Below are 24,058 nucleotides of genomic sequence, written 5' to 3' on the forward strand. Positions count from 1 at the left end.
ATGAATTTTATTAGAGCGTCAGATGTACTTTTACCATTTTGGAAACCGAATTGGTTCTTGTTGATTATTTTGTTAAGATTCAAGAAAGAAACAACTCTTGACTTTATCAGTTTCTCCATTATTTTAGCAAGGTTGCTGATAAGACTGATCGGTCTATAATTACAGGGATTAGTCGGGTCACCTTGTTTGAATAGAGGTTTTATTTTGGCTGATTTGAGGTGCTCGGGAAAATATCCCTCCTCAAAGCATCTATTAAAAATGAAAGCGAGAGGTTGAGATATAAAATTGGCTATTTTCTTCAGCGTAATATTACCTAGACCATCAATACCAGGACTGCAGTTGTTCTTTAGATTTTTAATAGTTGCCTCAACTTTAACTGGGCACGTTGGTCTCATAAAAAACGTGTTATCGATCTGTATTGCAGGAAATCGATCACCAGTATTATCAGGGATATTGATAGTTTGAGCTTGTAATTTATCCACATTTGTGAAATAATTGTTGAGGGAGTGAGCGTCAAGTTCAGTTCTCTTTTCCTTGATACTGGCCTCACCTATAACTTCGTTTATGCACTTCCACAACTTCATGCTGTTGTTATTACACTTTTCAATTTTCCCTTTATAGTAGACTTCCTTTGCATGATTTATGATCCTATTCAAACCATTACGATAAGCCTTATATTCATTCTTTAAGATATTGTTATTAGGATCTCTTCTGAGTCTAGAATGCATTTTGTCCCGCGTGATTATTGATCTTATGATGCCTTCAGATATCCAGGGCTTCAGGGGACAAAGTCTGTTAGGTATCACTTTTACCTTCTTGCATTGATTGATGAGACTGGTCAAACGATCGACAAATTTATCCATAATAGTGGCAATGCTTCCATTCACGGTATAGATTTCTACCCAATCTTCATTCCTTATGCGTTCCAATAGTGCATGATAGTTGGTTCTAGTTAATGTGTTTATCAATACGTTTCTATTATCCTTATTGATAGGAACCTTCACCAAGTTCAGTAGGCTACAACCACGTAGTGGTCAGTTATGGTTGTCCTAAATATAACTCCTTTAATGGACATAGAATGGTTGCCTGAATTTTTATAAAAAAATGTGGTCAATGCAAGAATTTGTTCAATGCAGATAATCTTGAACAGGAACACTAGTTGAATGTGTATTTATATTCATGTCTCCCGCCACACATACATTTATTCCATTAGGAATTTTACTGATTTCATTACTCAGACTATTAAGAAAATTATCAATATTTTGATTACTTGGTGATCTATAAACCCCAATCATCTTCACAATAAAATCATCAATTCTTAAGTCAGCACTAACTACATTGGCATCAGTGATATCGAGTGAAACTTCATTGAATCCTATGCAATCTTTTATGTACATGCATAATCCATCACATTTATTCTGTTTAGTGTACTTATTTATTGCCGTATATCCAGGAATGTTGAAAATGAACGGCATATCTGCAGTCAACCAGGTCTCAGTTAATATTATAATGTGAATATCAGTTTTCAATTCATTGAGGCAGCAAATAAACTGATCGAAATTAGCATTCAAACTACGTATATTCATAGACATAATATTGAAACACTCAGCATCTTTATTTCTGTCCTCGTGAAAGTGATAGTTCAAATAATCGTCGATTACATCTGTTTCATTTTCTGTTTCTAAAATATTAAGAACTTCTTCAGTGTCACTCATAACTTATATCATCAGGTCCACTTCTCTTTTCCTTGTTCCATTTAACAAGCCCCTCACTATCCATGAATTTAAGTTTCTTAATTAGTTTGTCCACAGCATCATCTACCAGACTGGTTGTTAAATACCTGAAAGTTTCAGTGTGTCTAGACAAGGCAACAATCGCATGGGGCATGCTGTTATAGATTTCATTCTCCTTGTACTTAATTCTGATTAGAATAACATTTTTATGAGTTAGCCCTTGTGCTTCGTGGATTGTGTGAAGTGCAACATCCTCTCTCCACTTTATAGTATCACCCACCATAAGTTTTTCCTATTGGGTGAATGTTAATATCAAAGTGTCGGGTTGTATCAGATGGTATTCCCCATTTCTGTAAGTAGGCAGAATTGAGATAGCTCTTTCATTAAGCGTCGTAATATTTTCATAGACAGTGGAAAGGACAAAAACAAACATCGATAGGACATCTACGAATTACCGTTTGTTTTGTAAAAGGTTCGCAGAATTCTGAAATTTTATGCCATCTTGTGGCATAATTACTTCTCTCAATGTAGGGTATTTGGTTTGCGTCACAAACTACAATTATTTCTGAGGCCTTACTCAAGTTAGCAATAAAACCGATGTAACCCGCATGCATAAGTAGAGCTTCATCAATAAAAACTCTATTGTATGTTTTATTCTGATTATGATTTATTATATATGAGCCAACTGTCCTGTAATCAAGCTTAAGACGATTACAATGTTTTCGACCATACCTTTCAATGACAGTTTCACGGATTGCTTTAACACCTGCCCGTGTATGAGTGAGTACTAGATCCTTGCCAGGCTCATGATGCGAGACTATAAAGTAAGATTTACCACAGCCGGGAACACCGTCATACCATTTTATTTTAGGAAGTTTACACTCATGAAGAGTTATTCTATTTATAGTTTTTATTAATTCGCTATTTAGCATAAGTGTAGTATTACGTGTGACTAAAACATATCGTTCTTTAGTAGAGAATTTTAAAGTATCCTCTTGAAATTCTACGTAACTTCCACCCTGCTCCAAGCAATATCCCATTCGGTATTTAGAGTTTGTTTTGAATAGGAATCTTTTCAAATTATTATCATAGATGTTCATATTGTTATTCAGGACGCTTATTAGTTCATCACCTGATATTGACATGTTTCTATGCGTGACCCTAAAAAGAATATTTTTATATATTTTTGCATTTTCGTTATCAGTGTTTTGAAGTAGGGTCCGTAATTCAATCATAGAGTTTATGAATGCTTCACGTTTATTATTACCTTCAAAGAATCCCACAGGGTACTCAACTCCCGGACTATCAGATAGCTTAGGTATATTAAGAAAATTAATTTCACAATAACCTCGATAATAAAAAATAAACTTCAAATCTCTAGCTCCTATGACAGTACTCAAGAGTTCAGTGGCAAGAATATCAAAATAAGTTTCACCCAGATTGTTAAAAGAATCAATTCCTATAATCAAAGGGTAATTGAATTTACTCCAATCATTTATTCTATTCAAAAGATCAATAAGTACCCCATTTTCACCATCATTTAATATGAAAATAGGAATGTTCTTATCAGAAAACAAAACTCTTATACAATTAGAATCCAGTAACACATTCAGGTGATTCCATTCTTCAAGAGAGAAATACTTTTTATTTCTAAGCAGAGAGAGACCTTTGGATGTTTTAATAATATTTCCTATTTTTGTAAAAGATATCATAACATGAACCCTCTCACCAAAATTATAAACCAGACTTATCTTACTTTTATCAGTATTAGTTGTTACGTGGAAACTATCAATTTTGTTAAGGATGTAATTTAAAGTAATCATTTTGTGTTGGGTTGATTGTTTGATTTTACTATCACTATTATTTTTATTTATCCTCAGTATATCAAATATTTTTCTTTCAGATTCCATAATCAGTTCGAACAATTATTTGTTGTAGCGCTTTTTGATAGGAAGGGCACTCTCTGTCACCTACTTTGTGATCGAAAGCTTTTTTATCATTGCGGCAATTTAAACATGAGGGCTTTTTGTCTCTATTAAGGCACTCTTTAACATCATGTCCTGTAGTGGAACAGTGAGCACAGGTGTTTTGTGCTTGAGTGCAATGCTTACTGATATGTCCAATTTTTTGGCACTTGAAGCAACGAGAGACGGCAACATAGTCTCCAACTCGGCACACCCTCCAATCAATACCAATCCGCGATTTGTTAATAAATTCTTTTCTTAATTCACCAGTGCCCTCCACTACCCAGTGCACGGTGTTTTTGTTTTTCGGTCCTATTTTAAAAATCGGCCTGAAGTTTTTCAAGAAATTTTCCCTACTCAATGACGATGACTCGAGATTTCTCTCAAAACATCGTTTGCCAATTCAGCAGCAGTTATATCTGCAGCGACGTGATACAGAATTATTCTTGGCAATTTGGATTGTGGCTCGCTTACCTTTATGTTTGGATGTTGCAGGACCTTATCACCCAAAACATTTTCTTTATTGGCCCTTGGGTGAAGCACTAACAGCACACCCCCACCACGGACATCAACGGCTTTTTTAATGTTCAAATTTTGTTCACGGGTGATGTTCTTCTTTATTGTTTCTCGAATTTTTCCGCTTTGTTCCTTTTCCGTTCCATTTATTTTTGCTGGCTTCAGGATGATCACATTCTCCTTGGGTGACAGCTTCTTGGTCCGGGGCGGAGACTCCCTGGCTGCAGCAGTGGAGGCGGCACTCGATAATGTAGAAGGTGCGGTCCTCTTCTTGGGCAGTTGCACGGCCTCAGCAAATGAGATCGGCTTGTTGTGGCTTTTTGCAACTTCACTTGCTAGTTTATTCACACTCTGCTCCAGAGTGTGAATTTTTCCAAACATTTCCGCGTTGTTTTCTTGAATATTTTGCTTAACGTCTATTCTTTCGATACTGATGTTAAGTTCATTGCACACATTTAAAAACGTATCATAGTCCTCTCTGGATAATTTTTTTTCACGATAATTTCACTCCCCCATTTTAGAAATTTCTCTTGTATATTTTTAAGAGAACGTACCTCGAAACGTATTCCGCTATCGTTTTTACTTTTCGGTGGCAATTCGGGAGGCATATTCATTTCATCCTTTTCCTCCTCTTCCTCGTATTCGAGCTGCGCGGATGGTGGTAGTTTTATTGGCGAATGGATCATCTTAAGGCTGATAGATCCAAAACACCATAATTTATTGATAGTTTGATAATATTGTTTTTTAAAGAAACAGAACCTAATTTTTAAAGAGAGCAACGTTCAAACGAAAAATTTGGTGACACACTTTTCACTCAGAAAAAAAACGTTGAGTAGTTTTCACTATGAAAAACTGCTGAGTAGACTGCTGGTTGTTGTTGTTGACAGCACTTGTTCCACTTTCACTACTAGTACTACTCTACACTAATTATTCGCTACGATCTGCACTCTACGGAGGTCTGATTACGACTGAATTCAACCGATTCACCCTCTAGATCCCTTTTTTTAGAGATCTAGTCTCACTTCATCCTCCAACCCTATTCTTGGTCTTCCTTCAAACTGACTTATTATAATTATATTTCAACTATGATTGCTGCTCTTGGATTAATAATGGTTTACACGGTAAATGCCGTAAATGGGCATGGGGTATCAAAAAGATAACTCGAGAATATCCTATGTGTAGGGTAATTTATACAAAGATAATGTATGGAAAAAATTATATATTCTGACCTTGTATCCTCTAGCAGTTGAATAGCTCTTTCCAGATTATTCTGTTGTTGATAAACCATTGCCAATTCGACTAGTGAGTATGGAACTAGATAATTGTCTTCTTTAATTTTCTTGGCAAGAGCAGACACACCTTTTAGTGCCTCTTCTGCTAGGTATGGCTTGCCCATTTGGTTGAGACAAGCGCCCTTCAGGAGAAGTAGCAATGCTCTGTTATCAGCATCATAAGGATCCTCAGCTTCTGTACAACATGAAAATATGGTACACTTTTTAATGAATAATGAAAGGCTTGAAATGTTTTTCATCCATTAGTCTATCTAATGATAGTTTATTGAATATCTTAATACTCCATTTTCTCTGTGCAGTACCCCAGTGGTTATCCTTATATATTATATTGTCTACCCCTTGTGTTATAATCATACAATACACAGTTATCTATATGGTTGGTTACCTCTATTAGTCGTTTTCAATTTAAATTTACAGATTGACAAAATTTTTGTGTTCCGATTGACTGATAATCAGCTGTTGGTGAGAATTAGTCAATTGAGGGACAATTGTAAGTAGTGTGGAAACTGTTATTTGTTAATTAGGTGAAATATTGGGACACCTACACAGAAGACCAACTGCACTCATTCGAAATAAAAAATTCAATAATAAATTCGAGTTATAATTGAAACTCATCAGTGTTTTCTTGAGGTGGCAATTGAATCTTAGCAGTCGGCAGTGGCCGCTGCGCATGCGTAATAGAACTAGTAGATGCATTTGAACACAATGCACAACAAGACGACCCTTGGCTATCAATTGACAACATTGAAAATCAGGGGCCTTCTCGTTATGCGCTAGCTATAGCTGGACAATTAGATACAAACTTGTTGATTAACAACTATGGCCGACTGTCTACTACCTGCCGTGTGCATAGACCGACAAACAGAACAACCATTCAGTCTGCATCTGTGCAAACGACATTTCTCTGTTCAAATTTCCAACTACAGTATACAGTACCCGCATGTCCAATGGCTTGTTATTCAACATAAATATTAATATATTTCATATTTTTGAAAATAAATTCAAGTTCTTTACGACTCTACCAAAACATAGGAGGGAAATATCTCTAACAATATGTCTCATCACAGACGGAATCAGTGTGCGGTAGCTAATCAATTTTGTTTTTTAATTCAAATTCGTTGACCTGTAATGCTTGATCAAAGCGAAGAAGTATGCACTATTTTCCAGTATAATTCGTTGCTCTACATAGTGTGTGGAGCAAGATCAATTAGTGTATGATCCTAGTTGGACAAATTCATTATGATTTAAAAGCGCATTCAGCTATCAGATCAACATCTGAAATAATTCGACCTTGGTGAAATCGAGATATTTGTTAATTGCTCATTTACGATTAGGACCACATAACATTCTGTTTCCATGTCACTAAGCTCCAGAAAAAATTGGTTGATCTAGCAGCAATATCAATATCTTAATAATTGTCTTACTCAGCAGATTTCTCCTTGGATAAATTTTCTAGCGTCCCAATACTTTTTCAAGTGCAAAACTGAAGCTTCAATTCCAACATGAAAGTGTTCTGGTTGTTATAGAACTGAAGAATAAAAATAACAGAACTATATACTATACATCATATTAGAAGAGAAAATAAAAAACTACAAAGAATGTTCAAGAGAAGAAGAAAAAGAGAAAGGGGTTATCACTTTTTAAGATTTTCCCTTGCCTACATGTACAAAAGATTCCAATAATGTATACAAGTAATGTTTATATAGCATTGTGAAACAGAAAGTACAATTATAAAGCTGGAAAAGTACCTGCATCAAGCTTTCGCATACTTTCATCAATTTCTCTGTACAAAGAATCACAAACTTCCCATTTCTTTCCAATCACTTTGAAAAGATTCCAAACAAGCAGAAGCTCAAAACATGGCAGGACTAGGTTCTTATTTTGAGCAAAGTATCTCTCAGATTTTTTGGCACAGAACTTCTCCATTGGCAAGGATTTCCCGGCAATTCGTTGTCTCCATTTTGGAATATTACTGAAAAGTAAATAATTGTACTTTTTAAAATATATTTGGAACAATAATTATATATTATAAACTGTGAAATTGCGAAAAGTGAGTAAAATGCCTGGAACCGGTTCCAGGATACACAAGTCAAAAAGTAATCGGAATGGAAATCTGCAATCTGAAGCTAATTGGGAAGATATCGGGAATTGTTAATTTTAAAACTGATGCTGATGGGGGTCCCTCCAATTCAAAGACGTTCCACAATAACAATGCAGATACCTTACATTCTTATTGAAAAAACCTTAACATATTTACGCCAAAAACTAATCAATAAAAAACAGTACTTGTAGATGTGATTTTACTAGGGATGTGCAGGGATAAACTTCTTATAGTTTCCATGTTAATGAAAATAGTTCATGAACTATTAGAATGATGTAAACAAAAACATATTGGATATTGCATTTGAAAATGCCTTCGATTTATTGTAGTATATAAAATTTAGAGTACAAAATTCAAATTCAAATTGCGTTTCATTCACAAATTCATTACAAATACATGAATAAAAAAATATAAAACACTTGAAAATTTTTCCCAAATAGACAAGTCTGTGTGTGGGGAAAGATTTCTAATGAAAAATAACTTGGTACGAGCTGATCAGCGGCATCCCACCCGGTTTCAAATAACCACATATTTAAAGATAGTTTGTATATGTTGAGGCTAAGGGGTTCTATTTGCTTGGCGGGTATATTTCTATAAAGAATGTGGCATATGTAATGACTATTAAGTCTGTTGCAATTGCTAGCCAATCTGGGTTGTAAAATTCCAAACATATATCAAAACATGTTTTGTGTTTGATAGGGATGGATATTATTGCATTTGATGGATTATTACATTTTATATTGGATGGTTGAATATTGCATTTTTACTACGGATGAAAATTAAAAGTGATTTTATGTATAGCTGTCGCACATCAAGGACCTGAAATTCTTGATAGACCAGTTCTGTCGGGTAGCGACTATCCTGTTTCACTGTATAGCTGTCGCACATCAAGGACCTGAAATTCTTGATAGACCAGTTCTGTCGGGTAGCGACTATCCTGTTTCACGCAAGTGTTAATAATTGCTCGCTGTGCATTTCTGACAGCTCTCAAAGTAAACAACGAGGATGCTATACCCAGGCCAGGATTCCATAATTTATAATTAATTGAACATAAGCGAAGTATGTCCTTCTCAATTGATAGATTGATAGAATTTCCCTCAACTGCCGAAAGGCATATATCAGTCGACGAATGCGGCATTTGAGGTATTCCATATGAGGAGTCCAACAAAGCCTGCAATCTATGAAGACGCCAAGATATTTGTATTTTTCAACCTGTTCAAGCGTCTCACAATTACAGATGAGTGACAGGTGGTCATTACATGAGTGAAGCTTGAGACACTCTTGAACTGGCATACTATAAGCCAGTAAGTTTATTTTGATCGAGCCACTTCTTCACATGGAAAAGGTCTTTTGAGGCCTCATTGAAAGCGTCCCGCCAAGTTCGTCCACAGGAAACCAATGCGGTATCGTCGGCAAACAGGAACAGTTTGCCATTTAACTGCAATTTACTTGTATTATTTATATAAATTAGGAAGAGTATGGGACCTAGTGTGCTTCCTTGTACAACTCCATAATCAACCTGCATAGAGTCACTACCAATTCCATTTATGTAAACTGACTTTTCCTACTCTGGAAGTAACTCTCAAACCACTTCAATGAACAATCTCGATTCCATAGCACTCCATTTTTCTCAGAAGCCTCAGAGTCAAATGCTTTTGCAAGATCTATAAAGGTGAAAAAACACGCTTTCGATTTTCCACCCTCCGCACGATCTCCTTTGTTATATGAAACAGAGCATGTGATGTATTTTTATCCATTCTAAAATCATATTGATTATCACTTTTTGTGTAGTTGAGAAGTTGATACTGTGGTAATTATTCATATTAAATAAGAAAGACTAAGAAATTGTCAAAAACCACAGATTTATTGATACTTAGAAAGACCGGTTTCAGTTATTACACCATTGTCAATCTCTGATTTTTATCAGTATCTAAGTATCAATAAATCTGTGGTTTTTTGACAATTTATTAGTCTTTTTTATTTAAAACATATTGATTATTTGCTATGATGTTATTTGTTTCTAAATAATCCTGTAATTGGGTTTCACTGCTTTTTCAAGGATTTTTGAAAATATGATTAGCATAGAAATAGGTCTGTAATTACTTACAAGATGTTTAGAACCAGATATAAAAGTAGGAATGACTTTTGCAATTTTAAAAGCACTTGGAAACTGGCCTGTTCGAATACTGACATTAATAATGTAAATACATTAATATGCAGACAATCGTTATCAAGATATTTTTCATGTAAATCATATGAATGATATATAAAATATTTTATATTTATCATATTCCCAATTTTGAACGAATATTAGTAGATTTATATAATTTAGTCGTTGATAAAGAGCTATCAATCAGCTTTTGTAACAGTCAGAGGTTGGAATGGCATGAAAAACATGGTTGTTTGAGATGTATATGGGCATCATCCAGTGAAAAATTTGAAACTTCTAGTCCTCTCAAGCATCTATGATTCTAGTGGAGATTTTACCACAGAATAACTTGAGCGAGAATAAGAAGGAACGAATTAAGAAAAGTTACAAAGTTTTAAATAGACTGCAAAACGTTACAAATATGAATATCTTGAATTAAAATACAAATGAAACAGATCACCCACATTTCAAAATCAAATAAAATAGAAAATAATTTATTTCATTGAAATATTGCGATCATAAAACAAAAAGAAAAAATGTGATTTTTATTCATCAGGGTGATTGATAATAGGCTTAATTGATAATAAGTAAAATAATAATGCAATTTGTTGATAGAGCTGAGGTTGGAGATATAGGTCCTAATATCATGCAAATCCTTCTTTGGGAGAGTGACAAAATAATAAAGAAAATTGAGAATAAATAACATCCCTTCAAACCTTTTCGATTCAATTTTCAATCTGATGAGTTTGTTTTTACAGAAAAATTATTTTGTTTTGTATTACTTTCCTTGTATTTTTTCCTTTCATAGATTTCTATTTTACTAAAAATACAATCTTTTATGTTTAATAATGGAGAACAGCCTTTTATAATGGAAGAATTTTGCAGAACTAATGACAGTCACTGTGACAATCACTGTTATATTTTGCGACTTTATATACAGTTTGCACCAAAACACAGGTTGGCGACCTATATAAGCTAGTGTCCTGGATGTGGTATTTTTATTCAGCGAAAAGAATACTGTGTGTTATTTTTAGAAATTACCTCATGATAGAGTCTATCTCTTGGTGGTCGGCGATTGAAAGGTCACTTTTAACCATCAGCATCAAGCAAACCTTCTGGTATCCATAGATCGATCGGGACCACTTACTTTCAGCCATCAACTTGTTGGCGTAGAAGAGAGCCTCATTCCACTCTTGCCTCACAATATTCGTCCACATCAAATCCCAGAAGCACAAGTGGTGGAACTGAGGCCACACTTGCTGAGACTTCCAAGACTTTACATACCAGTTGTTCGATTCGACAAGATTTCCTTTCATAAACTCTAGACGTCCTTTAAAAAAGAGGAACCAAGCACCATCTGGGAACAACTGAATTCAATCATCATAAGATATTTTTTTTTTATAAATAGGCACAAAGCATATACAGAGTGAGTCATATGTATGGGAGCACCTCAATAAGTTGGAGACTGCTGTATAAATACTGTTATCGGTCAAATACTCTACCTTTTGACGTACAGCTGAATTTCAACCCGTCATAAGGGGGTGACTTAGGGGTTATAACTCGAATATTTTAAATGTAAACACCCATTGTGTAGTACATCATTATAAAGGCCTTTTCAAAACGAGAAAGATGAAATCAATAAAAATGATATATGATACTTTTATCCAAAATGGCGGCTGAGTGAACTTTATCAATTATTTCTTTAAAAACTAAAACTTCAATCAGCCGCAATTTTGGATAAAAGTATCATAGATCATTTTTATTGATGTCATCTTTCACGTTTCGAAAAGGCCTTTATAATGATGTATCACACAATGGGTGTTTACATTCAAAATATTCGAGTTACAACCCCTAAGTCACCCCCTTATGAGGGGTTGAAATTCAGTTGTACGTCAACAGGTAGAGTATTTGACCGATAACTTATCCTTAGAGTTACAGTATTATATCTACAGCAGTTTCCAACTTATTGAGGTGTTCCCATATGACTCACTCTGTATAATAATTTTTCTTCACACAATATAATATAATATGAATAAGATTTTACATTAGATTTAGCCATTTCTAGTCAAAAATGTTGATCAAAACACATATTTATGAAATATTTTGAATTCATTCTGAGCCAAGCACTCTTTGGAGGCCAATAAGAGGAATGGCAGAACATCAAACTTTTACCAACATAAAAACTCAGATTTTAGGATTAGGGTTGGATGAGGTTAGGATAGGTTTAGGGAAATTTAAGGCTTTAAATGGCAATCCCTCTATTAGTATTTACAATTATTTAATAATTTCATCATTTCAAATCAGGAAACAGTTTATTGTAACACAAAACACCCACTTGAAGCTCTGTTTGATACATGGAGCCTCTCGTCCTTTGAGAATTTTAGCAGCCAGACCGTTAAATTTCAATTGTTTCTAAATGCTGTTCGGTTGCAAGTGACTTACTATAGTCCCAATATATACACTATTTATTATCAAGCAAGCCTCTCATACACAATGCACTTCAAAATGTGTGTCGCTTACAGTTAGCTGTTGATTTGAAGCTCAATTATCTAGCAAAATCTGATGAATATATTAATGGATGTAAATAGCTTTACTCGTTACTAGTAATCATAAATACTTGAAAATTAACTAATGTGAACTAACCTTCATTTGCTCCTTGAGTATTTCATCACAGAACTCGAGGTCTCCTTCCGACCGACTAAGAACGTACACCACTATCAAATTATATGTGAGCAAAGTCATAACCGACAAAATATGTCTCAGTCCATGGGGTGATTCGTAGCATGCAACCAGTTCGTCCAATCCTATATCCTGTCAAACATTAAAAGAAACAAATTAGATCATTGATATCACGGGCAAAACTTTTGGGTGTGCTCAGGGGGTATTTCATAACACCAATGATAAGGGGTCCAGGGGTTCCCTCGGAAATATTTGAAATTTAAAAATGCTTAGAAGCATTTTTAGGCCTAGTTTCACCACAAACGGAAACTAGGTTGGGGAGGATCTAATCTGATTTTTGTTGGTTTAGAATTGATTATTTATTGATTCTTCATCACAAATGACAATGTATTGCCAGGTCTTGCAAGACCCATTGCATACTAGCACTACATTATAATGGAAAAAATGAACAATTAACATATTCAGAACAGAAAATAAATATGTAGATGAGAGTACATAACTTTTAGAAACAAAGAGTAGAACCTATTTGTTTACAGAATAGAAATGAGGAATACACATGAAATTCTATCAATACAAAGTAGATGAAATAACTCAAATTAAATTTTCTTAACAGATATATACACACACACACACATACGCGCGCGCGCGCGCTCAAAGAAAACCCAACTCAAAAAAAATGATATAAAATACTGTAGAGAGAAAAAAAAACAAAGAAAAAAAACTACTCGTTGCCCTCCAAAAGTAATTTGAAAAGTCTCCTCTTGAAAACGCTTAGTGAAGCAGAAAAAATGACATGTTCAGGAATAGCATTCCAAAGTCTTGCAGCAGTGACCACAAACGAAGAATTGTATCTTGCAGTGCGATGAATTGGAATCTGCAAGGTATACAAATGAGATCTCGTGTTGCGATCTGGATTGACATCAACAAGCCGGATGAAATCATCTGCTAGATAAGTAGGGCCCTCCCTCATGACCAGAATTTTATATACTTGACAAAGAAGAAAATACTGTCTACGCTTATCCAATTTGAGCCAACCCAACTCCATGAAGAATGGAGTGATTCGCGAGAAACGCCTTGCATCAAATATGAACCTGACTGCATAGTTCAATGAGCGTTGGAGCCGACCATTCAACTCATTTGTTATGTCGTTATAAGGGATGCAGCAATAATCAAAGAATGGCATCATCAAGGACATGACAAGGGTAGTGCGAACAGCTCTGGGCAGAAATCTTCTTATCCTTTTAAGTTGATGCATTCCTCCAAAAACCTTATTACAAACATGAGTAACTTGTTCTCGCCAGCTCAATGAGCAATCAATTAACACTTCCATAAGTCAGGAAAAACACTTGACTGCAGAGAAAAGTTAAAGATGTGGGTGATTGTGGGAAGCAGAATGGGAAGTAGCTTTTTGTAGAAAAGAATTGGAATACCATCCACCCCTTTAGCGTTTTTATTTGCGTTGAGGATAATATGAGATACTTCTGCCGGGTAAACATATGAGAAAAAGAATGGTTCTTCTGGAAGGACATGAAGAAACTGGTTGATTAATTGGTTTTGTGCTATCTCCTCATTATTAATAGGGGTAGTTGGGTTGATGGGTTCAACAAAATAATCATTTAATTCATCTAGTGGGAGATCAATGCTAATATTTTGCTTCTTATTCCGATGAGCACCCAGACAACGGACATTATCCCATAGAAAAGAAGTAGACTTATTACAATTGAATGTATTGTGGTAGAATCGTAATTTTGCATTACGGCATAAAGATTTAACTCTATTTCGCAATGCTTTGAAACTGTTGAAATCAGCCTCACTATTGGACCTTTTGAACTTCCTTTTTGCCCTATCCCTTTCACGCCTTGCTTGTAGAATCTCCCTAGTAATCCATGGCACTGGTTTATGTTTAGTATGAGCAACATGGATTGGTGCATGCTTATCGAAAACATCCACAATCATTTGATTAAATAGTGATACTTTATAATTTATATCATTTAAAAGACCAATTTGATGCCAAGGCATATCAATTGCCTCATTCAATACCCTTTCAATATCAAAGTTCCTGAAATTCCTGTATGTGAAATGTTCCCCAGCAGTTGATTGTACCGATAGGTCATAAATAACAAAAATCAAGTCGTGATGAGAAAAGCAAGGTGCAGGAAACTGACCATAATGAGAAACAAAATTAGGTTCACTAACAAGTACCAGATCCAAAAGTGTTTTAGAATTGGGAAGAAGATAAGTTGGAGTTGATGAATTTATAACCTTAAGATCCAAAGAGTTAATCAAAGTCATAAGTTGATTCTTTTCGAAGCCATCTTTCAATAAATCACAATTGAAATCACCAAGCAATATTATATGCTGATATAAGTGCATATAATTCAGTAAGGCATTCTCAAAAAGAGACAGCCTTCCCGCCTTAGGAGGACGATATACTACACCAATGAGAATCTTACAATCATCCGACGAGATCTCAATGAAGAGAAATTCTGGTGACTTGGAATAGGGTTGCGGAGAAGAATACAACAGTTTCGGTGAAAGCAAAGATCGTATGTATACAGCGACACCCCCTCCACCCTTCCCTAGCCTATCATTACGGAATAATTTGTAATCAGACAATTCGAAGATTGAATCAGGCAAAGAAGGCTTCAACCAAGACTCGCTAATACCAATTACATCAAAACTCAATGATAAAAACATTTCCTTGAAATCATCAAAGTGACCTGGAAGGGACTCAGCATTGATATGACACAGCCTTAATGAATTAGGATAATCGTTGAGTCTTCTTTGAATTTCACACTCATCCATCGTTACAATCACACTCGATAATTATGTACAATAAACATGTAGAATAAATATGTAGAATCAGCTGTCGCTCAAACCTAGTTTTTGTTATGATGAACTCGGGCCTCCTCACCTATCACAGTATTAGTAAACCAGGGAGCAAAATCTCAAAACACAATACGAGTTTTTGGATGCTGAGTAACATTGAGTCTTGACAAATAAAATAAAAACTTGATTTCTAATGAGCTTATAAAATTTGTTCGAAGGATTTTTACTTGAAGTATTTTGAAGACGGTGCATTGTTATTGTTTTATAACAACATTAAGGGCCGGTTTCCGAGCTCGGCATTTCGCTAAGTTCTCGACTTTAAACAGCTGGAGTCAGAAAATTAGCTTTCCAAAACGGGGCGTAGTCGCAGTTTTTATAACAGTAGTCCCAGTTATTATTTTCTCATTTCTATAATTGGAAACGTTTTTCCTTGAGGAAATTAAACATTTCTGGATAATTCAAAATAGCTGAAACTTTACACTATTTTCTATTTATTTTGTTTTGTGTTTAATTTTCTAGTTTTTTGAAATTTAATTCAAACGTGACTACGCCCCGTTTCGGAAAGCCAATTTTCTTATTTCAGCTGTTTAAAGTCTAGAACTTGACCAAATCCCGAGCTCGGAAACCGGCCCTAGAAGTGTAAGCCAATCAACTTAATGTTTAACTTTTAATAGATAGGTCCACTGCCTGTAATGAAACATAGGCCTGCTGAAAACAATTGAAAATATGTTCTCAACTCAAATTTTTCATTGGATAGTTTGCTTGGAATTCAATGTTAGATTCTATGTAAGCCTATTGTTTTTCTTCTGTATTTTTTTTTTTGTCAAAAATCAAGTACGGTACCTTACTTATTGCTGTACTGGAACGGACGGAGACACTGATACTGATAAGTGGGGATCCGCCTTAAATGAACAAGATATATTTATAAATATAGTGGAATAATTTATTAGTTTATGGTTGGGTCTCAAGTTTAAGAATTAGAACTCCAAACTATTGTTATGTTATATTTAACTTTTCGTTAATTTTAATTTAGTTTTTCATCATCTACGTTTATTTGATTGTTTTTCCTCTATGATAAGACGAATTAGTAGATGTATCTCGTGACGGAGATAGTAGTAAGTAGGGTCCTTATTAGCTTGGTTACCTAGTTGCTAAGTGACAAAGTCGTGCTTTCAACTCTAAATTCGATTCAAGTGTCACAAACAATTGTTTGCTATGCTGGGATGGATCATTGTAGATGAAAGTTGATTGGTCGTTTTTCAAGAGTGGTGGTATATATTATCCATTAAAATAATAAATACGGTGTAAGAGCATTCAAACATGCAATTTTTCATGGAATGAACGTTTTGGAATGTTTCTATCAACTTTGAGAAATATTGTATGAATTGTTATCATAGATGTTTAGAAGGTGAAACTTCATATTTGTATGACATTGCATGAGTAAGTACATACATTTATTATTCTTTCCGATATATCTGAATACAAATTAACAATAAAATTATAGAATAACAAATGAAGCGCAAAGGAAAGAAAATCGAAAGAGACATCAAAAAGTGAGAAAGAAAATTGAAGAATAAGGCATTACCAACCTTACTGCCAGAAAATCCAATGAACTCCAATAGTTTAATTATTCTTGATGGTAGAAGAGAAATCATCTAAAAAATAAAATGGAAAGTTGAATAGATAGTCTATTACTTTAAATCTGAAACCAGTGGTGAAAATACAAGAACAAGAGTTAGTTAATTATATACAATTTTAAAAACTTTGAAACTTTTTTTATCAAAATATTTTCTTGGAACCCAATTGTTTTGTGTAGGGTAAACTAGCCCACGTTGGGACACTTCAAGTTGTGGGAAATTAGTGAGTGTGGTTGGCAACAACTGCGTTGTTTTATCAGCTGTTCATAGGCTTATTAACAGACATAATAATTTAAGCTGTAGCACCTGTCGTTATTAAGAAAAACATATTTTTTCAACCTCTTTTTTTTGAGGAGACGAATTTTAATTCCCTAAAAATCCACCATCCAAGGAAAGTCTCACAGCTAATATGCCTTCTGTATTTTTTTATATTTTTACATACAGAACATTATTGAACTCTTATTTTTAATCTAGTTATTCTGTCTAAAACAAAGCCATGACCATCTGCCCACCTTGGAAAAGCCCACATTGGGACATTGCAATCATGATATGCTCATAATATAACGATGAGCATTGCTTCTGAATCTTATTTTACTCAAAGTACCTAGGCTACATATCAATGAAATAAATTATAGATAAAAATGATATATGATTATAGCCTGTAATGTAGCTTCAGAGGTTTCAAACACACTTTGAGATTTGAAAATATTCAAATAATCAAATCAAATTTATTCACCAATTAACAACAGTGTAACAAGAAAAACATTTTTTTTTGTTAAATAATAACCTGATAAATAATAACGTGACTAGAAAAAGAAATCTTGTGCTCTAGCCACGAGTTCAAACATTCCTAATGTATTTATACTATTAATATTTATAATGAAATGTAAATTCAAATATGTTTCTAATAAATTAACAAAAATAATGAATTGCTTATTTTCAATTCAATGTTCAAACCTGGGCAAGGGATGTTCCATTGTGAGCCGATCTTAAGCCCAGGTTGGGATACTCTAAAAAAAAATTGTTTTTGCAATAAAAAATTCAATTAACAATCAATGCAGTTGCCATCCTCAAGGATGAAAGTGAAAGCAAGTACAATAAATATAAAATTTGAAAATAAAGATTTTTTTATTTTTCTCCAAGCTATAACAGTTTGAATTTTGGTGTCCCAACGTGGGCTAGTTTACCTTAGCTAAATTTGAAATTAAAATCGTTCCTGACGGAAAGCTTGCCTGTTATCCCGTATTGTATTTCTGTGTTAATTTCAATTGAATAAATATCATAATATATTAATGAGCAAGTTTCTACAAGTTATGTGATTATTTGTCAAACAATTCAAAAGTATTTATTTGCTAAGTACTAAGTATTATTTCATTGATTCACAATAAGATATAAAAATTACAATTTGAATAAAGTGGAAACCTAATTTTTAATTATTGAAATAAGCATTATTACCAGATTGAATGCTCCAATTCCCATTCGAACTCCACTTTCGAAATGCAATTTGTAGTTGTCATTCACCCAATGTTTGGTGTTCAAAATTATTTGACATTCTCTAAAAAAAACGAAGAAACAGTTCAGAAGTATATACACAAAACATTTGTATGAAAAGAAAGAAAGATATGAGTATTATTCGAATGAATCAGTGAAAAGAAGATTGTTATTGCATTTCGTTGCAAAATAAATAATTATTTCTTATTTGTGGGAGTAAAACTTTTCTCTTTGAGGGGAAACGTTTTGTGGGGAAAGGGGAATTGTTTTCTGAGGGGAAACAATCTCCCCGAGGGAGAAAAAGCAATTTTTACCAGTGACACAACATTCTTCCTCCACCTAAATTTTTTGTGTTTATTATATACAATTATCAACACATTTCAGATAGCATCAACATATCAAATCAAATAGTTTTTTGATCAGCAGCTTTCCTTGATATAGGGCAAGCTTTTGATAAAGTGTGGCATGAAGATCTCCTTTTCAAACTGAAAAAAGTGCTACCAAAGCAATTTACAGATATATTAAAATCCTATCTGACTGACAGATACTTTAGAGTCAGGCATGAAAATTCGTATTCTGATTTGAAGGAAATAAAAGCAGGAGTTCCTCAAGGAATTGTTCTAGGACCATTTCTCTACCTACTCTATACCAGCGATATTCCCAGCCTTGATGAGAATACTACAGCAACATTATTTGCAGACGATACAGCCATATTATCAGTAGACAGTAATATTCATATTGCAACAGAAAAACTACAGAGATCCATCAACAAAATTCAAGATTGGACTAGAAAGTGGAGGATGAAACTAAATGAAGCAAAGTCGATTCACATCAACTTCACCAATAAGAAGGACCTGTCCATACCAATAACAATTAACAACCAAGTTGTACCATATGCCAATGATGCCAAATATCTAGGTATGACCTTGGACGCAAAGCTTCGCTGGAAGGCCCATGTCAAAAAGAAGAGAGAGGAGCTTGGAATCAAATATAAGAAGCTGTATTGGCTGATCGGTAAAAACTCCAACCTACAAATCCAAAACAAAGTACTTCTGTACAAACAGATACTAAAGCCAGTATGGACATATGGTATACAACTTTGGGGGTGTACCAAAGACAGCAACATCAATGTCATACAACGGTTCCAGAACAAGGTGCTGAGGAACATTGTGGATGCTCCTTGATATGTCAGGAACAGCGATCTTCATAGAGACCTGCACGTTGACCTGGTTTCCACCGAGATCCAGAGGCATGCGAAGAGGCACGAGGGGCGACAGCACCAACACGACAACGTTGAGGCAACCAGCTGCTAGACAATGAAGGGTTGGTGCGGAGGCTCAAAAGGAGGAAACCGTATGAACTAGTGTAGTGCTTGTTCAATTAGTGTCCAGTGAAAGAGCAGAGCAGTGATTGAGTGAATCTAGCTTCTATAGTACAGTCATAAGTGTGCATATTAATTAAACAATCAATATCAGTAAGAATATCTAATGAGATATTCGCTGTTAACATTTTCAAGTAGAATGTTAGGGTAGAAAAAAATAGCTCATTAGTCTCCAGACTAGATGGCTATAGTATTGACAATAAAAAAAAGTTTTTTATTCACAAAAACATAAGAATACTACAATAAATATTCTCTGTTGTCTATGTTACTTTTATAAATATTTTTCAGTTTACTTTGAGCATTTTTCTCGGTAAATTGAGCAAAAGTCTAAATTTCTGAATCCTGTTTCAGTACTTTTTAGCTGGATGAAACAAACTTAGGTACGATTCTTCCCGCTAGGTCGCGCGCTTGTTGGTTCAGCCATCCCAATCAGCTGTTGGCGTGTATTTTGTTCTATCTGTATTTTTTCTGATTCTTGAATGAATAAAAATGAGAACTTTGGCTGAGAATTTTCAACTTCAATTGGATTATTAATTTTTAAATGAATTAAGGTTGTTATTAATAACAGCATCACACACACAAACATTTGATGGATTCCAGCCATCATTTTACCCATAATTACCCACTTTTCATATTCAATAGTAACTGTAGGAAAAGTTTAATGTGGAATACGTGAGCAAAGTTCCTCTGCTGCACTCAAGAATCCATTCCGCCCTCACCTACGGCTCGGGTGTAAACGTTTCTTTCGGTGCAGCAAACTGTCACTTTGTGCACTAGTTGCACAAATAACTATTCCATAATTCATTAAAAAAATTGTGATTGAATTTTTTGATATCTCATGATATTTCTACAAACATTTTGGCAACGGTGTGGAGGTGGAAAAGGATAGAGCTATTTGTTTCAATTAAAGATTAGGATAGCAAACCAATGTAAACAGATGCTGACTTTATAATCTGAATTTCACTTTAGAGTAAAAAATGAATACTGAATTGAATAATCGAAGTATACATGATTCAGTGTGGATGGAAGCATTGTGAACTAGTATTTACGAGTGCAGCAATTAACAACTGATTCGAGTCATCACTTTTATACACACACAAGCGCAAACGTTATGTTGTTGATGAACAGACTAAACATATTTATATAATCCAAGAAATATATGACACTTATTCAAAGAATAAGGCTTGTCGCAAATTGAGACGTGACTGGTGCGTATGGCATGACATGACACAGCACAAATTTTTTAAGCTCTTGTAAAAATAATGGATCAACGCCAATCGGCACCACAAGACAGGCGCTTGGCAACGCGTATATTGTAACGAGATCAGCAAGTTTAGTTATGTGCTGCATAGCACGAGTTTTTGTAACTCTTGTAAAAGAATGGATCAGCGTAAATCACACTAATGACAGCAGCTCTATCGTTGCAAGACACGACACGCGTGGTTTTCTGGAATAAGTACAGTTTTTGTGCCACGCGCGCGTTTATTTATGTCATGTGATAATGATTGAAGCACACAAAACTAATAGCAAAAATTATGTTATAATCATGACCGTATGATAGAGATACACGTCTAATAGGAAATATTTCAGCCACAAAACTAAGCTGCTAGTGCGCGATATTGTACTTCTATCATCACCATGTCTGATCACACGTGCCAGCCTCGTCTCAATATGAGCATTATACAGGATTGGTGAAAAGTTTGGAAACTTGTTAAAAATGTTATTCGTATTTAAAAATACCAATAAATCATACAAAAATGAAGTAAATGATTACATGGAGAATCGAAAAACTTTTGTACTGACAGAAAAGACGTTTTTATACAAATATGATCCCTAATGGAAAATATTGTCAAATTATCCTTGTAACATATATTAAGCTATTTCCAAACTTGTCACCAAACCCGTAGAATGATCGTTTGGCAGGCTAGTCTTAGCACTCGCTCATGTTGCGTCTTGTCGTGTCTCAATATGCGCCTAGCCTGAAAAATGAAATTGAATGCTGAATAAAACAAAATCATACTAAACTAGATAGAATGATTAGGTTCAGAGAAGGCATTCATAGTAAAAAAGGTTTATTTGAGAATACTACAAGACTACAATACTCGAAAAAGTAATTAATAATATTCTTACTTGTATGAGTTGAAACAGGATCTGATTTTTAAGCCCGCTCTGATGAAACTAACTAGTGTTTCATCTTCGATGAATGTCAGCAAAGATTTCAAAAGTAAAGCTTCAGCATAGCACAATTCTGCGTGAACCTCTTCTGTAAATGGAACAATGAATACAATAATGTGCCCAATTTGGATGTGATTTAGTTAAGTAGATATGATTTACAACAGAGCTTTTAGAATAATCAACTGTGGACTGTACACACGTTCTACAGACATCTTCAAAGAAACTAATAGTAAAAACTAATATATTCAACAGTTTAGTATTCAATCATTCAATAACGTATTTATTTTAACAAGCATAATAAAAAATAACAACACAGAAACAATAAATAGAATTGTGAAATAAAAGTGAACAACCCTAGGCATGAACTCGTGTGGGATGCAATACTCCTAATAGAACAAAATAGAAATACTCAGTGGAGTATTCTAATAGTCTATTAATAGAATACAATAGAACTAGAAATATCCAACAGAACCATTGAATTGTAAGGCTACTAGTAAACACATTTTATAAAGCTGTAATGATACGGTAAGTGATAATATTATATAATAGTATGACGTTTTTATTAGTGAGGTCCGCTGTCCACTTTATCAAGGACTTTGCAAAACAATACAAATACATCAAAATAACTCGATAAGAAGCAAACAAAATCATCAAGTAATAAACCATAGCATAAAATGAGAATAATTCGAAAATAAAAAGTATTTCAATGATTTGAATCACTGCACTTATAAAATATTTCAAATAAATTGATGATCGCATGAGTAAGAACTGAGCTTTTAAATAATAAATTGATTCGTTGAATCTATCTGGGAGTGGATTTGAAAAGGGGAAAACAGTTGGTATTATTATAATAAGATTTTTGAAGATTAAGAATGTAATTTAATTAGTGAGCATAAATTATTGAATCATTTTATAGGTTAGTAAAATAGCAACGAATAATTCTACTTCTTAAATGGTGTTACATCACAAATTGTTTTATTTACTACACGTTTTACTACATATCAAATATCTTAAATTTCTGGATCACTCCAAAATGTAGAAACATCCTTTTTCAATAAAATGTTCATACCAACGTATAATAATAGTTTTCTAGGTGAGTCAAAATGATTCTTTTTTAAAGAATCTGTAAATGAAAACATATTTTATCAGTTTGATTGTATTTGATTTTGTGAAGCCAAAGAAGGCACATTGATTTCTCCTGCGTAGTAGCCTACTCTACTAAAAGACTCTCTCAGACTTTTGCACATAAAAATTGCTGATTATTAATTCTTCATTCGAAATATCTATACAAATAAATCACCTAATATTTTTGCTCACCCAGTAGAACCATATTTCACGTTACCTTATATTTCAAGAAATCCAAAAGTCCAAGATACTAAAAAAAATAATTGATAACGCTATACAGGGTGTTTACGAACTCCCTTCCAATACTCTAGGGCATTGTTCCTGGGTAACAAACATATCTAAATATCATATTTAAATTGTCCTTAAGTCTTCAGTTACTCACACAGCGGCCATTTTGCTTTTTTCACTCATTATTTTTTCTAAATAATGGTTAAACATACGAAATTGAAACTTTGCACTTATTTATAACTAGACAAAGCTACAAAAAAATTGATAATTTTTCAAATTCATAAAACAAAATGGGGGTCATTTAAAATTGTGTTTCTTAAATAACTCAGAGACCGTTGATATTACAAAATCTTTACAATAATAAGTTCTTCAAGTAAATTCAATTGCCTATCGATTGGTACCAGAGTTTTTAAGATTGAATCAATATCAACTGAGATATGGCAGCTTTAGTGGTTGGTGACCCACCTTTAGAGGGTTATGTAACGTTACTTTATTGTTTGAAATGACCTAAAATCGCTTACTATTAACATGCAATACAAATAGAGATTGTTGCATCATTGAGGAGACTCTATGCCTTGGTTTGCACTGCAACAAGCGTTCAGTGGTCACCTAACACTAAGGCTGCCATATCTCAGTTAATGTTGATCCAATCTTAAAATGTGAAATAAAATCTGGTACCAATCGATAGGCAATCAATTTACGAAAAAAAGCTATTCTTGTAAGGTTTTTGTAAAACCAACGGTTTCTGAGTTATTCAA

The 24,058-nt window shown here is 34.1% G+C and overlaps 1 protein-coding gene across 3 annotated transcripts in view; it reads right to left on the reverse strand.

Moving 5' to 3' along the window:
* The window catches only part of LOC111046456 (tetratricopeptide repeat protein 39B), a 50,293-nt gene that overhangs the window by 8,651 nt on the left and 17,584 nt on the right, over positions 1–24,058 (reverse strand). For all 3 annotated transcript variants that reach the window (XM_022332010.2, XM_039443057.1, XM_022332012.2), the window contains 7 exons: positions 21,903–22,035; positions 18,356–18,455; positions 16,853–16,918; positions 12,399–12,566; positions 10,797–11,122; positions 7,254–7,477; positions 5,443–5,680 (listed from right to left, as the gene is read on the reverse strand). In XM_022332010.2, the coding sequence (XP_022187702.1) occupies positions 5,443–5,680; positions 7,254–7,477; positions 10,797–11,122; positions 12,399–12,566; positions 16,853–16,918; positions 18,356–18,455; positions 21,903–22,035 (1,255 nt within the window). The remainder of the gene's footprint in view (positions 1–5,442; positions 5,681–7,253; positions 7,478–10,796; positions 11,123–12,398; positions 12,567–16,852; positions 16,919–18,355; positions 18,456–21,902; positions 22,036–24,058) is intronic.

The sequence above is a fragment of the Nilaparvata lugens genome, chromosome X (assembly GCF_014356525.2).
Source record: "Nilaparvata lugens isolate BPH chromosome X, ASM1435652v1, whole genome shotgun sequence".
Taxonomy (NCBI): Eukaryota; Metazoa; Arthropoda; class Insecta; order Hemiptera; family Delphacidae; genus Nilaparvata; species Nilaparvata lugens.